The 22,989-nt window shown below is 46.3% G+C and overlaps 1 protein-coding gene across 5 annotated transcripts in view; it reads left to right on the top strand.

Moving 5' to 3' along the window:
• The window catches only part of USP35 (ubiquitin specific peptidase 35), a 49,435-nt gene that overhangs the window by 23,680 nt on the left and 2,766 nt on the right, over positions 1-22,989 (top strand). For all 5 annotated transcript variants that reach the window (XM_079973479.1, XM_079973478.1, XM_079973482.1 and 2 more), the window contains 8 exons: positions 5,193-5,328; positions 8,761-8,890; positions 10,359-10,460; positions 11,672-11,830; positions 12,067-12,260; positions 14,999-15,092; positions 17,403-17,509; positions 20,354-21,584. In XM_079973479.1, coding sequence (XP_079829605.1) covers positions 5,193-5,328; positions 8,761-8,890; positions 10,359-10,460; positions 11,672-11,830; positions 12,067-12,260; positions 14,999-15,092; positions 17,403-17,509; positions 20,354-21,584 — 2,153 coding nt within the window. The remainder of the gene's footprint in view (positions 1-5,192; positions 5,329-8,760; positions 8,891-10,358; positions 10,461-11,671; positions 11,831-12,066; positions 12,261-14,998; positions 15,093-17,402; positions 17,510-20,353; positions 21,585-22,989) is intronic.

Consider the following 22,989-nt stretch of genomic DNA (forward strand, 5'->3'; position numbering starts at 1 on the left):
TGGTTTGTGGTGATGTGTGTGTTCATTATTTCGGAGAGTTTTGATTTTATTATTATTATTATTAGATTACACTGGGCAATAATTTTTTACTTTTTGAATGTTGTCTAGATTTCTACAACTGATTTAGGGTATTTTTGCACTGCTGAATCAGGAAATGACATCCGTTTCTCTCCATCAGGTCAGGTTTTTGTGCTATGTTGATTTGAAAAAAATCAGATCTTGTGACAAAATCTATTACATTTTTGTGGCATTCTCAGCTGATTTTTGTCAACACATATCATCCTAAATATGTTTTTTAGAGAAAAAAATGTTTTTCCAACAACATATATTGATTACCTGATAGAAACATCGATTACTGTAAACTGAATGGTGGGCATTGATAAAGGTAAGTGCACGTAAATTGCATGTTGCTTCACCATTTTTCAAACTTCAGGGCTTGAACTTCCGTTTCTTGGAACTCCTGGAATGCTCAGGGGCAGGGAGGTCTCTCTTCAGAGTCCAACAGTAGTCAGCCATCATGACTGCATCCCAGTGACCCTGATACCTGGTCTCCATCTCTTTCATCTCCTGATGGAATCTCTCCCCCTGCTCGTCACTCATTGAACCCAGGTTCTCAGGAAACCGGTCCTTATGTGAAAATAGGTAGTGCATCTTGACGCTCATGTTGCAGCCCAGGTTTCTGAAAGCAGTCAGCATGTTGTTGACAAGTTCTGCATAGTTTCTGGCCTTATTGTTGCCAAGAAAGTTCTTCACTACCAGAACAAATGCCTTCCACGCTTCCAGTTCCACTTCGTTCATTGAGTTTCCGAACTCTGGATCTCTGATGAGCTGACGGATCTGAGGACCGTCAAAGATGCCAGCTTTCAACTTCTCCATGGTCAATCCTGGAAAAGCCTGGCACAAGTAAGTGAAGCAGTCACCATCCTTGTCCAGAGCCTTGGTGAACTGCTTGATTAAGCCGAGTTTGATGTGCAGCGGTGGGAAGAATATTCTGTCTCTGTCCACCAGAGGGTCATTGATGACATTCCTTTCTTTGCAAGGCACCAATTCCTCCTGCACAGGCCAGTCCTTCTTCGTGTAATGCTGAGCACCAATTTATGGAACATTTCAAGGTTTTATGACTTCAAACTGATCCCTTTTCGACATAATCACCCAGAACTATCGGACCTGAATACTTCTTGTCATTAAAATAATCATTTCCAATCAAAACAATTATTTGACATGGCATTTTACCACCACCAACTTCTTCTAAAATGCTCCACACAAGCGTACATGTGAACAAAAACATTAAAAAAAAGACATGTGGCCATAGCTCAAAAACTTGACCTGATTGAGCAAAACCAATGTGATTTTTTAGTTCAGCGCATCAGATTCGTCCTAAATCAGCTGAAAAAATGCAGACAACAAATTTGTTGTTGACCAGTGTTATAGATTATGATGGGGGTGTTTGGGGAGGGATAGTACCTCTGTTGCAGGGACGCGGGTGGCGCTGTGGTCTAAACCACAGAGCCTAGGGCTTGCCGATCGGAAGGTCGGCGGTTCGAATCCCCACGACGGGATGAGTTCCCGTTTCTCTGTCCCAGCTACTGCCAACCCAGCAGTTCGAAAGCACGTCAAAGTGCAAGTAGATAAATAGGTACCCTTCCGGCAGGAAGGTTTGCGTGGCGAGTTCCTGCCCCCCCTAGTGGAAATAAAGACACATGACACAATTATTAAGGTTAATGGGCTAAATAAGGCCACAACTTTATTGGTGACTGGTGATGAGTGGTATTAGCTTAGGCATCGGTCCTAACCGACTATATCCGGCTTCAGCTCATCCGCTTGAAGTCCGGGAAGAGTTAACCAGCCGTAGGGGGAATCCTGCTGATGCACATCAACTAGGAACTCCCCTGGGGTCACCACTTGGGGGGGTGCCTTAGGCCCTCACCTCCATAGGCTTCGGACAGGGCCACCCCCCCAAATCCTTTATCAGACTACCCTTCAAGAACAGCTTGTAGGCGGCCAAAGAGGGAGATCCCGGGGCCGCGCCTGCCTTAAATAGGGCAGGCCATGCCCCCAGAGCCAGCCGATTGGCTGGCCAGGGGGTGACATGGCCAGGGATCCCCCCAATCGCGTGGGGGCTGGGCTGTGAAGCCCGCAACCCCACCTCCTCTGCAGGGCAGAAGTGGCTAAACGGCGTTTCTGTGCGCTGCTCTGGTTTCGCCAGAAGCGGCTTAGTCATGCTGGCCACATGACTCAAAAGCTGTCTGTGGACAAACATCAGCTCCCTTGGCCAGTAAAGCGAGATGAGCGCCGCAACCCCAGAGTCGTCTGCGACTGGATGTAACTGTCAGGGGTCCTTTACCTTTACCTTTAGTACCTCTGTTGGAGGACATGACATGCTCCTTCTCAGGTAGTTTGTCCACCTTTGGTCCCCACTCTGCACTCACCTGTCACCTGTAGCTTGTAGAAGCTGCCAGCGTGCAACAGCGGCCATACCTGGGAAACAGCTTTAGCTGGCCGGCTAAACCAGGTGAGGGTAGCTGATGGGTCTCAAACCCTCAGGGAGTTAGGGACTTCATGAGAAGACAGGCTCCCGCGGATTGAGTGGACAGGACCAAGAGTGGGTGCAACGGTCAAGAAGGCGATTTCTGTAGATACTGCAGAGGGATGTGAGGGGCAGATGGGGCTTGTCTTCCTGGGTAGGGAGCCAAACTAGGAGAAGGAAAACACTGATACTAAAACCTGGCTGCCTTGTGGGATATATTTGGCTAAGGAATAAACCAGGCATAGGCAAACTCAGCCTTCCCTTTTTTGTATATATATATATTTATTCATATATTTTTTATTCATATATATTTATTTAGGGGACGCAGGTGGCGCTGTGGGTTAAAGCCTCAGCGCCTAGGACTTGCCGATCGAAAGGTCGGCGGTTCGAATCCCTGCGGCGGGGTGCGCTCCCGCTGCTCGGTCCCAGCGCCTGCCAACCTAGCAGTTCGAAAGCACCTCCGGGTGCAAGTAGATAAATAGGGACCGCTTACCAGCGGGAAGGTAAACGGCGTTTCCGTGTGCGGCTCTGGCTCGCCAGAGCAGCGATGTCACGCTGGCCACGTGACCCGGAAGTGTCTCCGGACAGCGCTGGCCCCTGGCCTCTTAAGTGAGATGGGCGCACAACCCCAGAGTCTGTCAAGACTGGCCCATATGGGCAGGGGTACCTTTACCTTTACCTTTATATTTATTCAGTTTCCAATACAAGATTTAAACATACATTTTCAGTATTATCACAGATACATAATTTTGACTTCCTTCAGCTCATCCGCGAATCTTCCGTTTTCTAATCTTCTATCCGCAATTCTAAATTTAACATTGCCTTTTGTTTTAAATAAAACCTATTCCCTTATTCCCTTTTTTACAGTGTTTCTAATATTATTTCTTCACAAAGCTTCCTGTAAACCAGCAAATGTTACTTGCGTATCACAAATGCTTTTCATATAGTCCACAAATTTATTCCAGTCCTTGGTAAATTTGTGATCTCATCGGTTTCGGATCCTTCCTGTTAATTTATCTAATTCTGCGTAGTCCATTAATTTCATTCTCCATTCTTCTCCATTCCCATCATTCCTGACCACTGGTCCTGTTAGCTAGGGATGATGGGAGTTGTAGTCCCAAAACATCTGGAGGGCCGAGTTTGCCTATGCCTGGAATAAACCCTACACAAGTGCAGTCTCTTATGATGGTTGGATGGCACCTTGTACGCCTCCTTCCGGGAATTCCTGCAGCCAAGCTAGTGCCATGCACATTTTTTTTTTTTAATAAAATTTTTATTAATTTCCAATTTTTAACAAACACAAAAACAACATGAAAACAAACACAAAAAATCATAATTTCTTAACCTTATTTCCATAAGCCTCTTTTCTCGGACTTCCCCATACCTTCCCCTTTTTGCATCCTTTATTTTTAACAATTGTTCAACAACCCTTTTAGCCAATTAAATATAAATTCATTCTCCTTTTCAATTTCACCCTAAACTAAACACAATTTACCGCTGTAATTCTACGTCTTCCTCTCCCTTAGCATTTTAGCACTCCTCAATTTTATAGTAGCTCTTAAGATATATTTTAAACTTCTTCCAGTCTTCTTCCACAGTCTCTTTCTCTTGGTCGCGGATTCTGCCGGTCATTTCTGCCAGTCCCATAAAGTCGATCACTTTCGCCTGCCATTCCTCCAGCGTGGGTAGCTCTTGTGTCTTCCAATACTTTGCTAGGAGAATCCTTGCTGCTGTAGTAGCGTACAAAAAGAAATTTTTATCCTTCTTCGGCACCAGCTGGCCGACCATACCCAAGAGAAATGCCTCTGGTTTCTTATGAAAGGTGCATTTAAGTACTTTCTTAATCTCATTATAAATCATTTCCCAGAAGGCCTTAATCTTTGGGCAGGTCCACCAAAGGTGGAAGAAGGTACCTTCAGTCTCTTTACATTTCCAACATTTGTTATTGGGCAAATGATAAATCTTCGCAAGCTTGACTGGAGCTAGTGCCAAGCACATTGCCCTGCTTTCCTTTGGACCCCATCAGCGAGGCTGAGAGGGGGGTTTTGTCGCCTGGGCAGCCCATGACCTCCACACACACTGCCCAGGCTTGTGTCCCAGTTTGACTTCATCCCCCGGAGGCACACTCCATTGTCTCTCAGTATAACTGGCGGAGCCATACACATTTCAGATATAATAATAAAAAATAAGAATCAATTTTATTTATACCCCGCCCTCCCCAGCCAAGACTGGGCTCAGGGCGGCTAACACCAGGTATAAAAACAATTGGTTAAAATACAACTTAAAAACAAGATTAAAACACAACATTAAAATGTGGCCTCATTTCAGTAGAAACTCAAATCAAAAACGTTTTGGGGTTGAAAACGTCAAATCTTCACCAAGGCCACCTATCCAGACTGGTATGCTCATTTAGGTTTGCCCTGGCCTCTGTTTCCCTTTTCTGGTGTGTGTGGGTGTGGGTGTATGTGTTTGTGTTTGTTTGTTTGATTTGTGAGTTGCCTGGAAGTCCCTGCATAGGTAGAAACACACGGCACCGCAACCCTAGAGTTGTCCGCGACTGGACCTAATTTTCAGGGGTCCCTTTACCTTTACCTGCGAAGTACACTGTCTTAATTCTTGATGCCACTTGTTTTTTGGACTGCTTCTGCCTTCGACGGTCTTGTAGATGAGCAGGACCCACCATCGATTGCCTTAGCCAGCGTGGTCCAGTACGTTCCCCTAGAACTCATGGATGGCATCCTTAGAAACCTCACCAACGACGACAGCATAACGGATGTACAGATGATGATGGCAATTGGCAGGTAAGGAATGCCGAGGGAGAGAAGTGTTCCGCAGAGAGTACTTGCAGGTTGGGCTGCTTTCACAAATGGTACTAATAATACTTTTTTTGTGGTGCATGCAAAGAAGAGGGTCCTGCAGGGATAAGGCCAGTGGTTACCCCTTGTAGAATTCTGTGTGTGTTTTTGTGCTTAGGCCAGCCTGCCTTCCACCCCACCAGTCCCAACAGACAGAAGTCACTAAAGCGTTTATAAATATGTATTTTTATGCATATTCCCCTGCAGATTTCTTTTAAAAACAATAGATTGTGAGAACCGGGTGGGATGGGTTTGTGGCTGAACACATGCAAAAATGGCACGGATTTGGGAAATACCGCATTTTTCACTCTATAAGACGCACCTTTTCCTTCCTAAAAAGTAAGGGGAAATGTGTGTGCATGTTATGGAGTGAATGCAGGCTGCGCAGCTATCCCAGAAGCCAGAACAGCAAGAGGGATCATTGCTTTCGCTGCGCAGCAATCCCTCTTGCTGTTCTGGCTTCTGGGATTCAGAATATTTTTTTTTCTTGTTTTCCTCCTCCAAAAACCTGGTGCGTCTTATGGTCTGGTGCGTCTTATACGTTAGATGCACCCATCTCTACTCATAATGTTCTTGGTTTTCTCAGGACAGGCGTCCTCCTCTTCCTCCTGGTTCTTTTCTGGGAACACTCAATTCTTTGTTTTGCTGTGTCCAGCAAAGCTAAAAGTGCTGCAGAGAACATGCACACCTCTCAACTTGGTTCAATTATTGTTCTTTCTCCTTCTTCTTTCCCTGGGCAGCTAATGGCAGATGCTTGCTAGCGATGTTGCTACTAAAAGGCATCTGGCTTCTATAATTAGCCCTCGGAAGATCGATGGCCTCCCTTTCCCTTTTTAAAACAGCCCCCGTGCTGGGGCAGAATTGGGAGAGACATGAAGCAGAGCCCACGAAATGCAATTAGGCTCACGCGAGGGCTGGGCGGGTGGTTTGGAGGAGGTTTTGAGAGCCAGCCGGCAGGCCAGATAGCGCCTGCCAGATCGTCCTTGCGTCTGGGGCTCCTTTCCAGGCACTCGCCTCCTCCTGCGTAGACTGCGCAGACTCTGGGCAGCCGTCCAAATGACGTCAACGCAGCAAGCGACCCGTTCCTGGCAAATGGTTGTTTCCTAGCAGCCGGACAGATACAGGAGGCAGTAGCTGGCAGGCACAGAGGGATAGCCCCCCAACCCTTTTGACCTGTAGTCAGAGATGTTGGGAGTTGTAGTTCAGTAAGATCCCACCAGGTTGGAGAGGGCTGTTCTTCTTCTAGGGCAGGAGTAGCCGGTATGTGGTGTTGTATGTGTGTCTTGAACTATAGCTCTTATCAGCCCCAGCCAGAACTATAAAATGGTGGTTTTCTTGAGTCAAAATGAGAGTACCCCTAAACACTTTTTTTTTTAAAAAAAAGCACTGATTTCGCCTAATGTGGGACTCGAACCCACAACCCTCCTGAAATATACTCGGAGTCGAGAGTGGATTTCATGCTCTTTATTCAACTCATAGTGGTGAGGAGGAATGGAAGTTCCCCCAGAATGTCTGCTTTATATACATTATTTACACAATGGGCCCCACGTGATTGGCTAATTCCGGGATTCACCCGTAGGCCAATCAGGTTGCGGATTCACATCCACCTGGAGCTGGATTGGGTGGCTCCTGTAGACCAATCAGACTGCTGCATTTTGAATCCTGTTGTTTTAGGGCCAATCAGACTGCTGCATTCTGAATCCTATTGTTCTAGGGCCAATCAGACTGCTGCATTTTAGATCCTATTCAACTCAGTACATAACACCTGAGATTAAGAGTCTCGTGCTCTACTGACTGAGCTACCCCGCTACCTCTCTGCTGATGCATCACGATGTTGAAATCAAAGTATCACCCAGCCCTAGCTTAAACCATCAGAGGGTGAGCTGTAGTGCTAATCCTAGTGGCAATTGGCTTAGCTATTTCCCCTGTTGGACTTCCAAGATGAGACATGAATCCCAAACTCATAAGAAACCCAAACTCACTGAAAACCCTGCCTACACGCAGCGGGAGAGTCCTCTAAACTTGTTAGTCCTTGAAAGCAGTTAGAAGTTCAGTTTAAAAGTTATTCAGTTAAAAAGTTATTATTGTGGCTTTCACTGTGCAATTAACAAGAAAAATGAGTCCCTGGTAGGGGATGGTGCTGTGGACCCTCTGGGTGTGCTCTGCGGATCCCCAGGGGTCTCCAGTCCCCTAATTAGGAACCACTGCTTTTTAGAGCAGGGTGTGGCGATCACACAGGGCCCCCGGACATTTGACGGTCTGTTGACCCTGTGCCACCACTGCGATTGCATTTTCCTCTGCCACCACCCCATATCTCACTGGGACACACGGAGTCCAGTCAGTTGTTAACATTAACAAATAGTCAAGTTTATTTTTAAATGCAGGAACAAGCTTATGGTTTCAGTAAATTTTTCCTCTTGTCAGTTTCTTATTCTTAGTTCCTAACAACTTCAAACTGATTATTCCCAACTATCTATCTGACTCCACCTAACAATTCCTCTCACTCTCTCACAATACAACTCTACCAACCCACACCTAATCCTCCCTCTTCCTTCTTCAATTCCCAAACCTCAACTGACTTTCAAAACCTCCCACTCTAACTTTTACTCCTCCCTTGCATTCCCACTGGCCAATCACATCACACACCCATTTAACCCTTTCCTTATGACCCATCCTAGGAGGCAAACGCCACACAGGGTTTCCCAAACTTGGGTCTCTGGCTGTTTTTGGACTACAAATCCCATCATCCCTGACCCCTGGGTCCTGCTAGCTGCAGGTGATGGGAGTTGTAGTCCAAAAACAGCCGGAGACCCAAGTTTGGGAGACTCTACCTTAGAGGATCAGGTGGCGCTGTGGGTTAAAGCCTCAGCGCCTAGGACTTGCCGATCGAAAGGTCGGCGGTTCGAATCCCTGCGGCGGGGTGCGCTCCCGCTGCTCGGTCCCAGCGCCTGCCAACCTAGTAGTTCGAAAGCACCTCCGGGTGCAAGTAGATAAATAGGGACCGCTTACCAGCGGGAAGGTAAACGGCGTTTCCGTGTGCGGCTCTGGCTCGCCAGAGCAGCGATGTCACGCTGGCCACGTGACCCGGAAGTGTCTCCGGACAGCGCTGGCCCCTGGCCTCTTAAGTGAGATGGGCGCACAACCCCAGAGTCTGTCAAGACTGGCCCGTACGGGCAGGGGTACCTTTACCTTTTACCTTTACCTTAGAGGAAGCCACGTTGAGAGCAACGGGACTTAAATTCTGAGTAGGAATGAATAGGATTGCATTGCCTGAATTTGGCATTTAGAAATCAGGTTTGTCTGGACCGGGCTTGCACCTTGCAAAGTTATTCTGCGTATCCTGTCTTGCGGTACCTGCTTCCCTCTTTATCTTTGCAGGATGATTGAATGGGTGTCTTGGCCTCTGGGGAAGAACATCGACAAATGGATCATAGCGTTGCTGAAGGGTTTGGCTGCAGTGAAGAAGTTCAGCATCTTGATTGAAATCACGCTGTCCAAAATTGAGAGGGTCAGTTTGCTTCTTCTTGTAAGCCTGCATTCAAGGGACTAACATGTATTTAGCACCGGCAGGGAAGTTTTCTCTGCCCTCAGGGGAGCCCATTTGGGAATTATAGAAACATAACTCAATTTCTGGCACACGTGTGTGTGTGTTTGAGTCATTCTTCAGCCCTCTGACATCAGCGCTGCTGTGCTATTATCTTCCAGAAATAATTCAAGGGGCTGTTTTTTTAACTTATAAAGGCTTAAATGGCTTATGTCAGAGGGGAAACATTTGGAAATAATCAACAGTTGTGGGTCCTCACAAAATACCCACGGCACATGTTGACTGGGGCTGACAGGGATGTTCCTTGCTGATTTAAACCAAAGCCCAAAATTCTTTGCAGAGGTTTGACTCCACTGTCTCTCAAGACAGAAGGATGTCAACAACAACAATATACGCTAATGGCCAAAATTGTGGAAACCTTTTGGAAAAAGTGTATTTCTGAGGTTTGATGGCTCATAACACCTAATTGACTCTATAAACACGCATGCTCATTGGCTACATTCAAATGAATGCATATCAACCTAAGCAAGTTGTGCTCCCTTTTTCTGGTTATTTGGCTATAACTTTTGATAGAATACAGATAATTGAACAGACTTTGCGGCATTACATTCTTCATTAAATTATCTTTCCTTTGATATATAATTTTAAGGTATTACTCCAAAAAAAAGTGGTGTTCTGAGCCATCAAACCTCAGAAATACACTTTCCCCAAAATGTTTCCAAAATTTGGCCACTAGTGTAACTCAGGGGGACGCAGGTGGCACTGTGGTCTAAACTGCTGAGCGTCTTGGGCTTGCCGATCAGAAGGTCGGCGGTTCGAATCCCCGCGATGGGGTGAGCTCCCGTTGCTCTGCCCCAGCTCCTGCCAACCTAGCAGTTCGAAAGCATGTCAAAGTGCAAGTAGATAAATAGGTACCGCTCCAGCAGGAAGGTAAACGGCGTTTTCGTGCGCTGCTCTGGTTTCGGTGTTCCGTTGCGCCAGCAGCGGCTTAGTCATGCTGGCCACATGACCTGGAAAAACTGTCTGTGGACAAACGCCGGCTCCCTTGGCCTGTAAAGCGAGATGAGTGCCGCAACCCCAGAGTCGTCTGTGGCTGGACTTAACTGTCAGGGGTACTTTACAGTAGTACCTCGGGTTACATACGCTTCAGGTTACAGACTCTGTTAACCCAGAAATAGTACCTCAGGTTAAGAACTTTGCTTCAGGATGAGAACAGAAATTGCGCAGCAGCAGCGCGGTGGCAGTGGGAGGCCCCATTAGCTAAAGTGGTGCTTCAGGTTAAGAACAGTTTCAGGTTAAGAACGGACCTCCGGAACGAATGAAGTACTTAATCCAAGGTACCACTGTACTTTAGTGTAACTCAAGAGCCGTTGGGTTGTGGGATCCTGCTCACCCGCCATGTTAATAATGAGCCCTTCCTCTCTTCCAACAGGTGTTTTCCAAGTTGCTGTACCCTATTCTGCGAGAGGGAGAACTCTCTATCCTGCGTTATATGCTGTTGAGCTTCCAGCACTCCCACGAGGCATTTCACTTGGTAAGGCAAAGCATGTCATCGCTCATGTTCAAACGTACAGGCGTTCAGTTAAGAACCAGGTAGAATAGGAATGTCCTGGAACTCCAGATGTTGCTGGACTTTTGCATCATCCCAGATCGTTAGCCAAGCTTGCTGGGTCTGTTGGGAGCTGGAGATCCACAAGATCTGGAGAGCCACAGGTTCCCCATCCCTGACACAGAAGCAGAGATCTGATGCTAGAGACAGCCAAAGTTCTGATAAACTGAGATATGCATTTGTAGGTTCTGGATTGAGTGGGAGGCAAACTTTGCCTTGCGCACATGCAAAGTTTAATGTGGGGCAGGTGTTTCTTTTGGAATGAAGAGGTGGGGTCTTCTTCCGCCGAGTCCTTGACGATTGGCCAGTTGTGGGATGAGTGACAGCAAAAACGAGTGACATTTTAACCCTTAAGTATCTGGTGAGCTCTCGTTGCTCGGTCCCTGCTCCTGCCAACCTAGCAGTTTGAAAGCACGTCAAAGTGCAAGTAGATAAATAGGTACCCCTCTGGCGGGAAGGTAAACGGTGTTTCCGTGCGCTGCTCTGGTTCGCCAGAAGCAGCTTAGTCATGCTGGCACATGACCCGGAAGCCGTACGCCGGCTCCCTCGGCCAGAAAAGCAAGATGAGCACCACAACCCCAGAGTTGGCCACGACTGGACCTAATGGTCAGGGATCCATTTACCTTTACCTATCTGGTAACTGCCTCTCCTGGTATGTCCCACAGAGGACCTTACGGTCTTCAAACAAAAACATCTTGAAGGTTCCATGCCACAGAGAGGTTAGGCTGGCCTCAACTAGAGCCAGGGCTTTTTCAGCTGTGGCTCCGATCTGGTGGAATGCTCTGTCACAAGAGACTAGGGCCCTGGGGGACTTGACATCTTTCCGCAGGGCCTGCAAGACAGAGCTGTTCCACCAGGCCTTTGGCCAGGGCACAGTCTGAGCCCCTCCTTTGGCAATCCTCACAGAACTCTAGCCCAATGGTTGCCATCAATTTGATTTGAATTAATTTTATAATGAAATGATTTTAGAATGTTGTATTATTTTATTGTTGTTAGCCGCCCTGAGCCTGGCTTCCGCTGGGGAGGGTGGGATATAAATAAAAATTATTATTATTATTACCCGTGTAGCTCAGCCCTGCGGCTGGTTTTTTGCTGGTTTAGGCTGACTGTACCTCTCCCTTTTCTCTCTCTCAAAGCTTCTCCCACACATCCCAAGAGTGGTTGCTGCCCTCCACAAGGAAAACTCCAACTCTGCGGCGAGTTGCCTGGAACAACTGGCTGAGCTAATCCACTGCATGTTCTTCCGATTCTCAGGATTCCCAGATCTCTATGAACCTGTCGTGGAGGCGATAAAAGTAATTCCTCTTTTGGGGGTGGGTGGGTTGGTTCTGTATGCATGGAAGAAAGCTTTGGGGGAGGAGGAATAAGCTTTCAGCTTCATGCAGCTGAAATGAGATGCTTATTAGAATTGGCGTTGGGGGTCAGAATGATAGCATGAGACAATCCTGCTTTTTTTTACTTTTAAACCAAAGGAGCTGTGAACACTGCAGACTTAACCCTGACTTTCCCCCCTTGCTTTATTCCTCGTGAGACCCTCCCGATTCCAAATGAAGACCGAATCAAATATCTGCTCGGGCAGAACGCCTGGACTTCCCAGAAGAACGAACTGGCCAGCTTTTATCCTCGACTGGCGTCCAAATCTGAAACGGGGAAAATAGGGTTAATCAACTTGGGGAACACCTGCTATATGAACAGCATCATCCAAGCCCTCTTCATGGCCTCTGAGTAGGTGTTCTTCCTACCCCTTTTGCCTCTGCTTTCCCCTCCAGCCTTACCTGGTTTCATATTTAATGATAGGTTTGGAAGTTCTGATTTGGGGTATTAAAAGTGCCACATGTTAGCAGCCCATTTTCTGTTCCGGCTGCATTGCTTCTCACATTTTAAAGCCTTCAGCAACAAATCACCGTGAGCCAGTGTGGTGCAGTGGTCGAGTACCTGATTAGGTTCTGGGTTCAAATCCCCGCTCGGTCATAAGTGATGTTCACTCGCGCCAGTCACTGCCTCTCAACCTAACCTACTGCACAGGGTATTCAGTGAGCAGGGGGAGAGAACAGTGAGTGCCCCCTTGAGCTGGGTGGAGGGGGAAATGTAGGATAATAAGAATAAGAATAAGAATAAGAATAAATTCTATTTATATCCCGCCCTCCCCAGCCGAAGCCGGGCTCAGAACGGCTAACATCAAATGTATAATACATTAACATAAAATCAGACAATCAATTAAAATACATCCTCAAATCAGATCAGGATCAGAATAAAATCCAATCGGATGGCAACCCACAGATTAAGGGTTGGGGACCTTCAATGCTCACCAGGCCCAACTGTTTGTGCTGAACTTATATGGGCCTGTGAGAAAATAATAATAATAATTTATTTATACCCCGCCCATCTGGCTGGGTTTCCCCAGCCACTCTGGGTGGCTTCCAACAGAATATTAAAATACAATAACCTATTAAACATTAAAAGCTTCCCTAAACAGGGCTGCCTTCAGATGTCTTTTAAAAGTCTGGTAGGGCGTTCCACAGGGTGGGTGCCACCACCGAGGAGGCCCTCTGCCTGGTTCCCTGTAACTTGGCTTCTCGCAGCGAGGGAACCGCCAGAAGGCCCACGGAGCTGGACCTCAGTGTCCGGGCAGAAGGATGGGGGTGGAGACGCTCCTTCAGGTATACTGGACCGAGGCCGTTTAGGATATAGATGCAATAAACAAATAAACAAATAGTTGAATGTTTGCTCCTGAAGGCTTCAAAGCGAGAGAAGCAGTTCAACCTGAACAGAAGCAAATAGAAGTCGTAATCACCTGTTGATTGCATTGGTGAACAAATTAAATACACTTGTGGGAATTTCGGGTGGGGAAGAGGGACTTTGAAGGAAGTATAATAAGGGAAAGGAATTGGTTAAAATAATAGTTGATGGCATTTGTCTGTCTCGAAAGACGATGGAGTGCACCTCTGGGGGTGAAGTCTACTCCAGCCGAATCTGGGTTAAGAGTTCCCCAAGAAGAAGGGTTGGTTGTTACACTACTCTAGAAACTTGAAATGGAATCAAGAGTGGATTTCATGCTCTTTATTCAGCTCATAGTGGTGAGGAGGAATGGAAGTTCCCCCAGAATGTCTGCTTTATATACATTATTTACACAATGGGCCCCACGTGATTGGCTCATTCCGGGATTCTCCTGTAGGCCAATTTGGTTGTGGATTCACTTCCACCTGGAGCTGGATTGGGTGGCTCCTGTGGACCAATCAGACTGCTGCATTCTAAATCCTATTGTTCTAGGACCAATCAGACTGCTGCATTTTCATAGAATCATAGAATCATAGAGTTGGAAGAGACCACAAGGGCCATCGAGTCCAACTCCCTGCCAAGCAGGAAACACCATCAGAGCACTCCTGACATATGGTTGTCAAGCCTCTGCTTAAAGACTTCCAAAGAAGGAGACTCCACCACACTCCTTGGCAGCAAATTCCACTGTCGAACAGCTCTTACTGTCAGGAAGTTCTTCCTAATGTTTAGGTGGAATCTTCTTTCTTGTAGTTTGGAGCCATTGCTCCATGTCCGCTTCTCTGGAGCAGCAGAAAACATCCTTTCTCCCTCCTCTATGTGACATCCTTTTATATATTTGAACACGGCTATCATATCACCCCTTAACCTCCTCTTCTCCAGGCTAAACATGCCCAGCTCCCTTAGCCGTTCCTCATAAGGCATCGTTTCCAGGCCTTTGACCATTTTGGTTGCCCTCCTCTGGACATGTTCCAGTTTGTCAGTGTCCTTCTTGAACTGTGGTGCCCAGAACTGGACACAGTACTCCAGGTGAGGTCTGACCAGAGCAGAATACAGTGGCACTATTACTTCCCTTGATCTAGTTACAGATAGGTAGCCGTGTTGGTCTGCCATAGTCAAAACAAAATAAAAAAATTCCTTCCAGTGGCACCTTAAAGACCAACTAAGTTAGTTCTTGGTATGAGCTTTCGTGTGCATGCACACTTCTTCAGATACACAGTCAAGTTCCCTTGATCTAGATGCTATACTCCTATTGATGCAGCCCAGAATTGCATTGTCTTTTTTAGGATTTTGGATCCTATTCAACTCAGTACATAACAAAACTGTAGCTCTGTGTGGTGAATAGGTGTCTTCTAAAAAGTACAAGCGCCCTTTAATGAACTACAGCTCCCAGGATTCCTTGGGGGAAGCCATGACTGCTTAAACTGGTCTCATAGCACTTCACATCTGTAGTGTGAATGTGTCCGGTGATGTGTTGCAGAACACACACACACACAAAAGCACCTGTCTGGAGAAACCCTGGTTTCGCATGATTGTATGTAAAGTTTTGTGTTGTAGTTTGGTTGTGGGGTTGCCACTGTCGATCGGGGAGCTCAGGCTTCTCATTACGACGCTCTTTCGTTTCTGTTTTCTATACCACCTCAGTATATTCACTGTGTCTAAACGTCTTTCAAAACTTCCTTTTCAAGCTTCAGGCGTTCAGTGTTGAGCTTAGCCGAAAACAGTTCCCAGCCCTTGATGGCGAAGCTGCAGTGGCTGTTTGCCTTTCTAGAGCACAGCCAGGTAAGTCAGTGCATTTCCCAATTCCTGCATTTGCGTTATGCTTCCCTTTGGAACGTTCAAAGCTCTTTTGTTGCATTATGCCTGCAACAGCTCCACAAGGTACCTTGGTCAATTTTGTTAACCTCCACATCCCAGATGGGGCAAGGAGGAAGGGAGTTGAGCCTCAGATATGGTGGCTTGCTCAAGCACCCATGGTAAGATTTGAACCCGCTGCTTCTTGGCTCAAAGGGGCTGTTCAGTTTCCAGCTCAGGTTGAAGTTTAGAGGCCTGGAGGATGAGCCTCAAATTATATACTTTGCCTCAAACCAGGAATGGAATTAGGCAGCTGCCGTGTCCGCAATAAGGGGACTGATGGACTTGAGGCTTCTTGCTTGCTTTGGTTCATATTCTGTTTTTACCTCACGTTTCCTCCAAAGGGTGCAATACGTGCTCTTCTCTCTTTTATCCTCACTGCAACTCTGTGAAATGGATTAAGCACACAGAGTGACCGGTTCAAGGCCATTCAGTGAGCTTTGTGGTGGAGTGGGGATTCGAACCCAGCTCTTGCCGGTCCTAGTCCAACACTTGCAACCACTGCACCATGCTGACCACTCACAATGCCAGAACCACCACCGCACAGCTGCTGTTTTGCTTAGTGTTGAGCAGAACAGAAACAGCCAGCATTTGCAGATTTTCAGGTGGGAGTGAGCAGGTTAAGGAATGTCATGGCAGCCCTTAAAGCAGCTGAGGAAACTGGCTGATACAGTGGTACCTTGGTTCTCAAATTTAATCCGTTCCGGAAGTCCGTTCCAAAACCAAAGCATTCCAAAACTAAGACATGCTTTCCCATAGAAAGTAATGCAAAATGGATTAATCCGTTCCAGACTTTTAAAGACAACCCCTAAAACAGCAGTTTAACATGAATTTTACTATCTAACGAGACCATTGATCCATAAAGTGAAAGCAATAAACTGTGTACTGCAGTCACACAATCTTTTTTTTTTCCTGCATAATTTTTATTGTTTTTTAAATCATAACAAACAAGAAAGTAAAACAATTTACGCCTTGTTATCACAGATTTCTTTCTATAAGACTTCCTTCAGCTTCCCCTGAAATCATCCATACGCTAATTTAACAAATTCACACAAATCCTAGCTTATATTGACATTATTTTCTCTTTCCTTCTTTTTCTCTTTAGACAATATTCCAACCTTTTCACAGAGCTTTTTTAAAACCAACTAGCGTTATCTGACCTTCACTTATATTTTCCAGATATTCCACAAATTTCCCCCAATCCTCAATGAACCTTTGGTCTTTTAAATATCTAATTTTCCCCGTCAATCTGTCCATCTCCGATTGCGCAGGGGCCATGCTAATCTTCTCTGTATCGTTCCAATTTTAGTATATGTGCTGCCGAAGCACAATCAATCAGTAGTTGAACTGGGTTCTTCCACACAGTCATAAAATAAATAAAAAAAAGAGCTGCAAAAACAAAAACGCAAAATAAATAGCCAAAACAGACAGACCTCAGCGTAACACTCAAATTGGAAGTGTGGCACTCTAATCAGAAGCGTAACACTCAAAACAGAGCATGTTCAGCTTCCGAAAAAAGTTTGCAAACCAGAACACTTACTTCCGGATTTGCAGTGTTTGGGTTCCAAGTTGTTTGAGTACCAAGGCGTTTGAGAACCAAGTACCACTGTACTTTTATTATTTTAGGGATTTGTTGGCGACTGTCTACCCCAGCTTTCTAGCTAAAATGAAGCAGATTTCGAAATTTAAAACCACCTAATATATAAATTCAGGGACGCAGGTGGCGCTGTGGGTTAAAGCCTCAGCGCCTAGGACTTGCCGATCGAAAGGTCGGCGGTTCGAATCCCCGTGGCGGGGTGCGCTCCCGCTGCTCGGTCCCAGCGCCTGCCAACCTAGCAGTTCGAAAGCACCTCCGGGTGCAAGTAGATAAATAGGGACCGCTTACCGGCGGGAAGGTAAACGGCGTTTCCGTGTGCGGCTCTGGCTCGCCAGAGCAGCGATGTCACGTTGGCCACGTGACCCGGAAGTGTCTCCGGACAGCGCTGGCCCCTGGCCTCTTAAGTGAGATGGGCGCACAACCCCAGAGTCTGTGAAGACTGGCCCGTACGGGCAGGGGTACCTTTACCTTTACCTTTAATATATAAATTCAGCAGTCTAAAAATCAGCTGGGGCCATGATTTGAACTATAAAAAGCACAGGTGAAAAAGCGCAGGCTTTGGTATCCGAACGGCAAATGCTTTGTGTCTCTTCACCATTTCTCCTTCTGTTACCCACTTACCTTTCTTAAATCTCTGTTAGCGGCCTGCCATCTCTCCCGAAAGCTTTTTCTCTGCTTCCTGGCCTCCCTGGTTCACCAGAGGAGCTCAGCAGGACTGCTCCGAATACCTCAAGTACCTGCTCGATCGGTAAGATGCATCCTTCTCAGATAAAATATGCTTTGTAAAAAAAACACCCAACATGAATATTAGGTAAAATAGTATGCAAAAAATGTCTACCGAGAAGGGAAGGGTCTTCTCGGTAGTGGCACCGGCCGTGTGGAATGCCCTCTCATCAGATGTCAAAGAAAAAAAACAATTACACAACTTTGCAAAGACATCGGAAGGCAGCCCTGTATCAGGAAGTTTTATTTTATTTTTTTATAATATTTATTAAATTTTAGTTTAACAATATAATACATAGATGGTAACACAGTCTTTTCCAGTATCCACATTTCACATTCATCTTTGGACTTCCTCACGACCCTTGTTCCTGCTTTCTAAACTCATAAATTTTACCAGCAAATTATTAACTTAATTTGATTCATATAATATAAATTTCCAATATTTAATGTCTCAAATTTGGGATTTAACATACTCTTATTGAAGCTTAATCATAAAATATTACTTATCCACAATTTATCTTTTCATCTTCCAATTAAATTTAAATTTATGTTCTTTATGACTAGTTTGTTGGAGCCATGTTTTTGCTAATCTTACATCTTTCTTAACATTCATACAATTTGCAATATTTTTGTAGATAGTCCTTGAATTTCTTCCAATCCTCCTCCACCAGTTCTTCTCCCAGGTCTCGGATTCTGCCAGTCATCTCGGCCAGTTCCATATAGTCTATCAGTTGCATCTGCCATTCTTCCAATGTGGGTAATTCTTGAGTTTTCCAGCTTTTAGCGATGAGTATCCTTGCTGCTGTTGTAGCGTACATAAAAAAGGTTCGATCCTTCTTTTGCACACTCTGACCAACAATGCCCAAGAGAAAGGCCTCTGGTTTCTTAAGGAAGGTATACTTAAATACCTTTTTCAGTTCATTATAAATCATTTCCCAGAAAACCTTCACTCTAGGGCAAGTCCACCAGAGGTGAAAGAATGTTCCTTCAGCTTCTTTACACTTCCAACATTTATTATCAGACACATGGTATATCTTTGCAAGCTTGACTGGAGTCATGTACCACCTGTATATCATTTTCATAATGTTTTCTTTCAAGGCATTACATGCCGTAAATCTCAGACCTGTGGTCCATAACTTTTCCCAGTCAGCAAACATGATGTTGTATCAGGAAGTTTTAAATGTTTGATACCTAATTGTGTTTTTATATTATCTTGGAAGCGACCCAGAGGGGCAACACAGTCGGATAGGTAGAAGTATACGTAATAAATGATTACTGTTCTTGTTAGGAGAAATATGCAGTTTGGATTTGATATCCCGCCTTTCACTCCCTTTAAGGAGTCTCAAAGCGGCTAACATTCTCCTTTCCCTTCCTCCCCCACAACGAACACTCTGTGAGGTGAGTGGGGCTGAGAGACTTCAGAGATGTGTGACTAGCCCAAGGTCAGCAGCTGCATGTGGAGGAGCGGGGAAGCGAACCCGGTTCCCCAGGATTACAAGACTACTGCTCTTAACCACTACACCACACTGGCTCTCAGTAAAATGCTGCTGAATTTTCAGGACTTTAAACCAAATAAATAAATTGTGAACTGATCTAGAACTTAAAACTGGAAAGCCGAGAAACTGAAACTGGCATGTTTGCCTATCCTGTCTCCACACACACCCTGAAGATTGCCCAAATGCCTGCTCTCTTCACAGCCTGTGAAAGCTCAGCCCTTAAAATTGCCCTATACATTTGGGAGAGATTTGTTTGTTTGTTTTGAGGGAGAAGGGAGATTCTCTGAATACAGCCACTACTGAAGATGGCAGGTGTGTCCTTGTCCCCTCTCCCTCTGCATTTCTCACTGGACATCCTTGTGGCCGCAATCCACGGTGTCAGGATACGGATTGGTTCAACCAGATTTTTGAAATAAGAATGTTAAGTTATTTGCCTCCTGCTTTATCAGGCAGCTTGCGTGTAAAAGCATGAGGCTAACACTGAACTTACTGCAGAAATGCACTCAAGGGATAGAACAAATTGAAACACAGTTGATTTGTGACATGGATTTGTCAATTAGATTAATAATAACAATTTATTATTTGTACCCCACCCATCTGGCTGGGTTTGCCCAGCCACTCTGGGTGGCTTCCAACAAAGATTAAAAATACATTAAATTGTCACACATTAAAAACTTCCCTGAACAGGGCTGCCTTCAGATGTCTTCTAAAAGTCTGGTAGTTGTTATACTCTTTGACATCTGTTGGGAGGGCATTCCACAGGGCGGGTGCCACTACCGAGAAGGCCCTCTGCCTCTTTCCCTGTAACTTGGCTTCTCGCAGTGAGGGAACCACCAGAAGGCTCTCGGAGCTGGACCTCAGTGTCTGGGCTGAACGATGGGGTTGGAGACGCTCCTTCAGGTCTACTGGACCGAGGCCATTTAGGGCTTTCAAGGTCAACACCAACACTTTGAATTGTGCTCAGAAACGTACTGGGAGCCAATGTAGGTCTTTCAAGACCAGTGTTATGTGGTCTCGTCAGCCTCTCCCAGTCACCAGTCTAGCTGCCACATTCTGGATTAGTTGTAGTTTCCCGGTCACCTTCAAAGGTAGCCCCACATAGAGCGCATTGCAGTATTCTAAGCGAAAATGATTTATAAAATGCCTTCCAGAATATAGGTTTCAATGTCTGTCTGGAGAGGCAGCTTGTCCAGTTTCCTTCTAGGAGAAAATTATATGATTCTGGTACTGCCGTTCATCTTGAGATGCAGGGCTTAGATGTTGGCAGGTGTCTAAGAGCCTAGTAGCACCTCCTTCCGTGGTTGGAGGGATGGTTTTACTGGTGACATTCTTCAGTGTATTTCTCTTCTTCTTCCCCCAACCCCCCAAAAAAGGCTTCATGAAGAAGAGAGAACAGGAAGGCGAATCTACCAGAAGCTCAAAGAGTCCACGCTGATATCTCAAGCTGAGCAACAGCAGCCTGCCAACAAGACTTTAATTGAAAAAATGTTTGGGGGCAGAATTAAGACGAAAATCCGATGTCTGAAGTGCCTGAAAGTCTCTTCCAGAGAAGAAGCCTTCACGGACCTCTCCTTGGCTTTCCCACCAGCTGATAATCATGTGCCTATAGCCAGTAGCAGTACCTCTCTTTTACCGGTAGAAGAAATGGGCCCGCAGGCCATTCAGTCGGGCATAGAAGTGCCAAGCAGGACATGCGATTCGCCAAGGAGGTTCGCTAAGCCGGCTGCACCGGGAGAGAATCATCCCCAAATATTGCCCGTCGAAACTTTGGGGCCTGGAAGTCAAGAGACTCCTTCCCCCCCAAGGGCTGAGCAAGACGCTACTGGCGCGAAGCCCGACGAAGACTTGGCGTTGGCTCTGAGGGAGCAAATTCGCGGGCCCACGGCCTCCAGATCCGTCCCCGACCTGATCAATTATTTCTTATCGCCCGAGATGCTGACGGCGGAGAACCGCTATCACTGTGACAACTGCGCTTCTCTTCAGGACGCGGAGAAGTTGGCTGAACTGACGGAGGGGCCTCACTACCTCATCCTCACCCTGCTGAGGTTCTCCTTTGACCTGAGGGCCATGAGGAGGAGGAAGATCTTAGACAACGTCTCTGTCCCGCTGGTGTTGAAGCTTCCGGTCCTGATGTCTTCAGAGGACCCAAGCGGCGGAGCGAACCCGCCACGGAGCGCCTCAGCACGCAAGGCTTTCGCTTCGGTGGTGTACGACCTTTGCAGCGTGGTGGTGCATTCCGGGGTCTCCTCTGAGAGTGGCCATTACTATTGCTACGCCCGGGAGTGTGAGGATGTGGTGGCCGAAAGTAACCTGAAGGACACCTCTCGGAGCGGTGCCCCAGAGAAACCTCCGGATGTTGCGATCCAATGGTACCTCTTCAACGACACCAGAGTCTCATTCTCGTCTTTCGAGTCTGTCAGCAATGTGACATCCTTCCTGCCCAAGGATACGGCTTACCTGCTGTTCTATAGGCAGAGGACGAGCCAGTCGAGAGACACAGGGCGTGGGGCCACCGGAGAGTCCGGCCGGGTGAATGGAGACTTGCATTCTCCAGACAAAAGCCTGATGGAAGCCATTGCGAAGGATAACATCCTGTATTTGCAAGTAAGTGTCAGTTTGCATTTCTTGGTGCAGGAAGTATTGATCTGATGTGCAGAGATCTTTCCTATTCTACTTAATTCTGGAAGCTTCTGGAACCTTCTCTCCGTGAAAGAAACAAGCAGAAGGTTCATGATGTTTGGGTTATTCCTTCCGAGAAGCTGAGTACAGCTGGCTTAAACTAGTTCTTGTATCTCTTTCTGTCAAGGTCATGCTAACTATAAAAGTAGGGCCAGAAGGAGCCTGGGTTTCACTTTCTCTTTCTATCTCTTTTCCTTCTGGTGTGATGTTCTCTACATAGTATGCTTAGTGTCAAGGTTTAGACTTATTATAAGTTATTGTAAGTTTAAGTTGAGTCTGCTGCAACTGGATTTCTTATGGACAGGGCCAATCCTTAATGTATTGGATTTGTGACCATTATGCTCATTTGCCTTCAGTGGCAGCAAAGATCTACTGGATGAAATATTAATGGCCTCTGGTCTATTTTTGGGGAATCTTGCAACGTGTTTAAGTTTTGACTCTGCTAACTATACATTGAGAATCTGCTCTGGATCAATATTGAGTAGATTTCCATGACAGTAAGGTATGCCAGCTCCATCACTGTAGTTGTATATTCAGGGGTAGCCAATATGCTGCTTTTTTGACACCCAACTCCCATCAATCCCAGCCAGTATGGCCATTGGTCCAGGATGATGGGAGTTGTAGTCTAGTGACAGCTAGAGGGCGCTACATTGGCTACCCAGATACAGATTTAAGACTTTCCGTGCTCATGGAGATGAGCTAAAACCATGCTGCTTGCACACAAGTAAGATATCAGCAGCCTCTGACGGTTATATCCGACAAAGCACTAAGCTAAATCACTTAGCTGCTTTTGCTGGTGAAATGTTTTCTGCCCCCAGAGTGCTATTACGCAGGAGACTCCATGCATGGTGGTTGGGAGACAGCCAGGTCGTGGTGGGGAATAAAATGGATTAGCTGCAGCAGGAGCAGAGAAATGTTTACATATAAAGTGTGGAAAGAATGCATATAGGTGACTTCCTAGTCTATTCTGTTTTTGAATGTATCCTGGGAAGAGAGAGTAGTGGCCACATGCATCACCTGAGAAATTAAAGAACTTAATGGATTTAGGATTGGGCGCAAGTCTGTCCACCCCTCCAAAAACAAACAAACCCACAAATGGAGGTGGCTGTAGGGGGGACACCCCAAACAAGCCAGTGAGGACTGTTCATGCTCCATGGGGATGGAATACTGTTGGGACTGACCGGGGTGGGGAGAGGGAGCAAAACCATTGGTTGGTTGGCATCCTTCTGCCTTGAGACACAATGAAGTGCACCTCCAGGGGTGAGGTCAAATTGTTTGGCACCAGCTTGGCTGCAGGAGTTGCTGGAAGGAGGCGAACAAGGCGCCACCT

The sequence above is a fragment of the Podarcis cretensis genome (assembly GCF_951804945.1).
Source record: "Podarcis cretensis genome assembly, chromosome: 4".
NCBI lineage: Eukaryota > Metazoa > Chordata > Lepidosauria > Squamata > Lacertidae > Podarcis > Podarcis cretensis.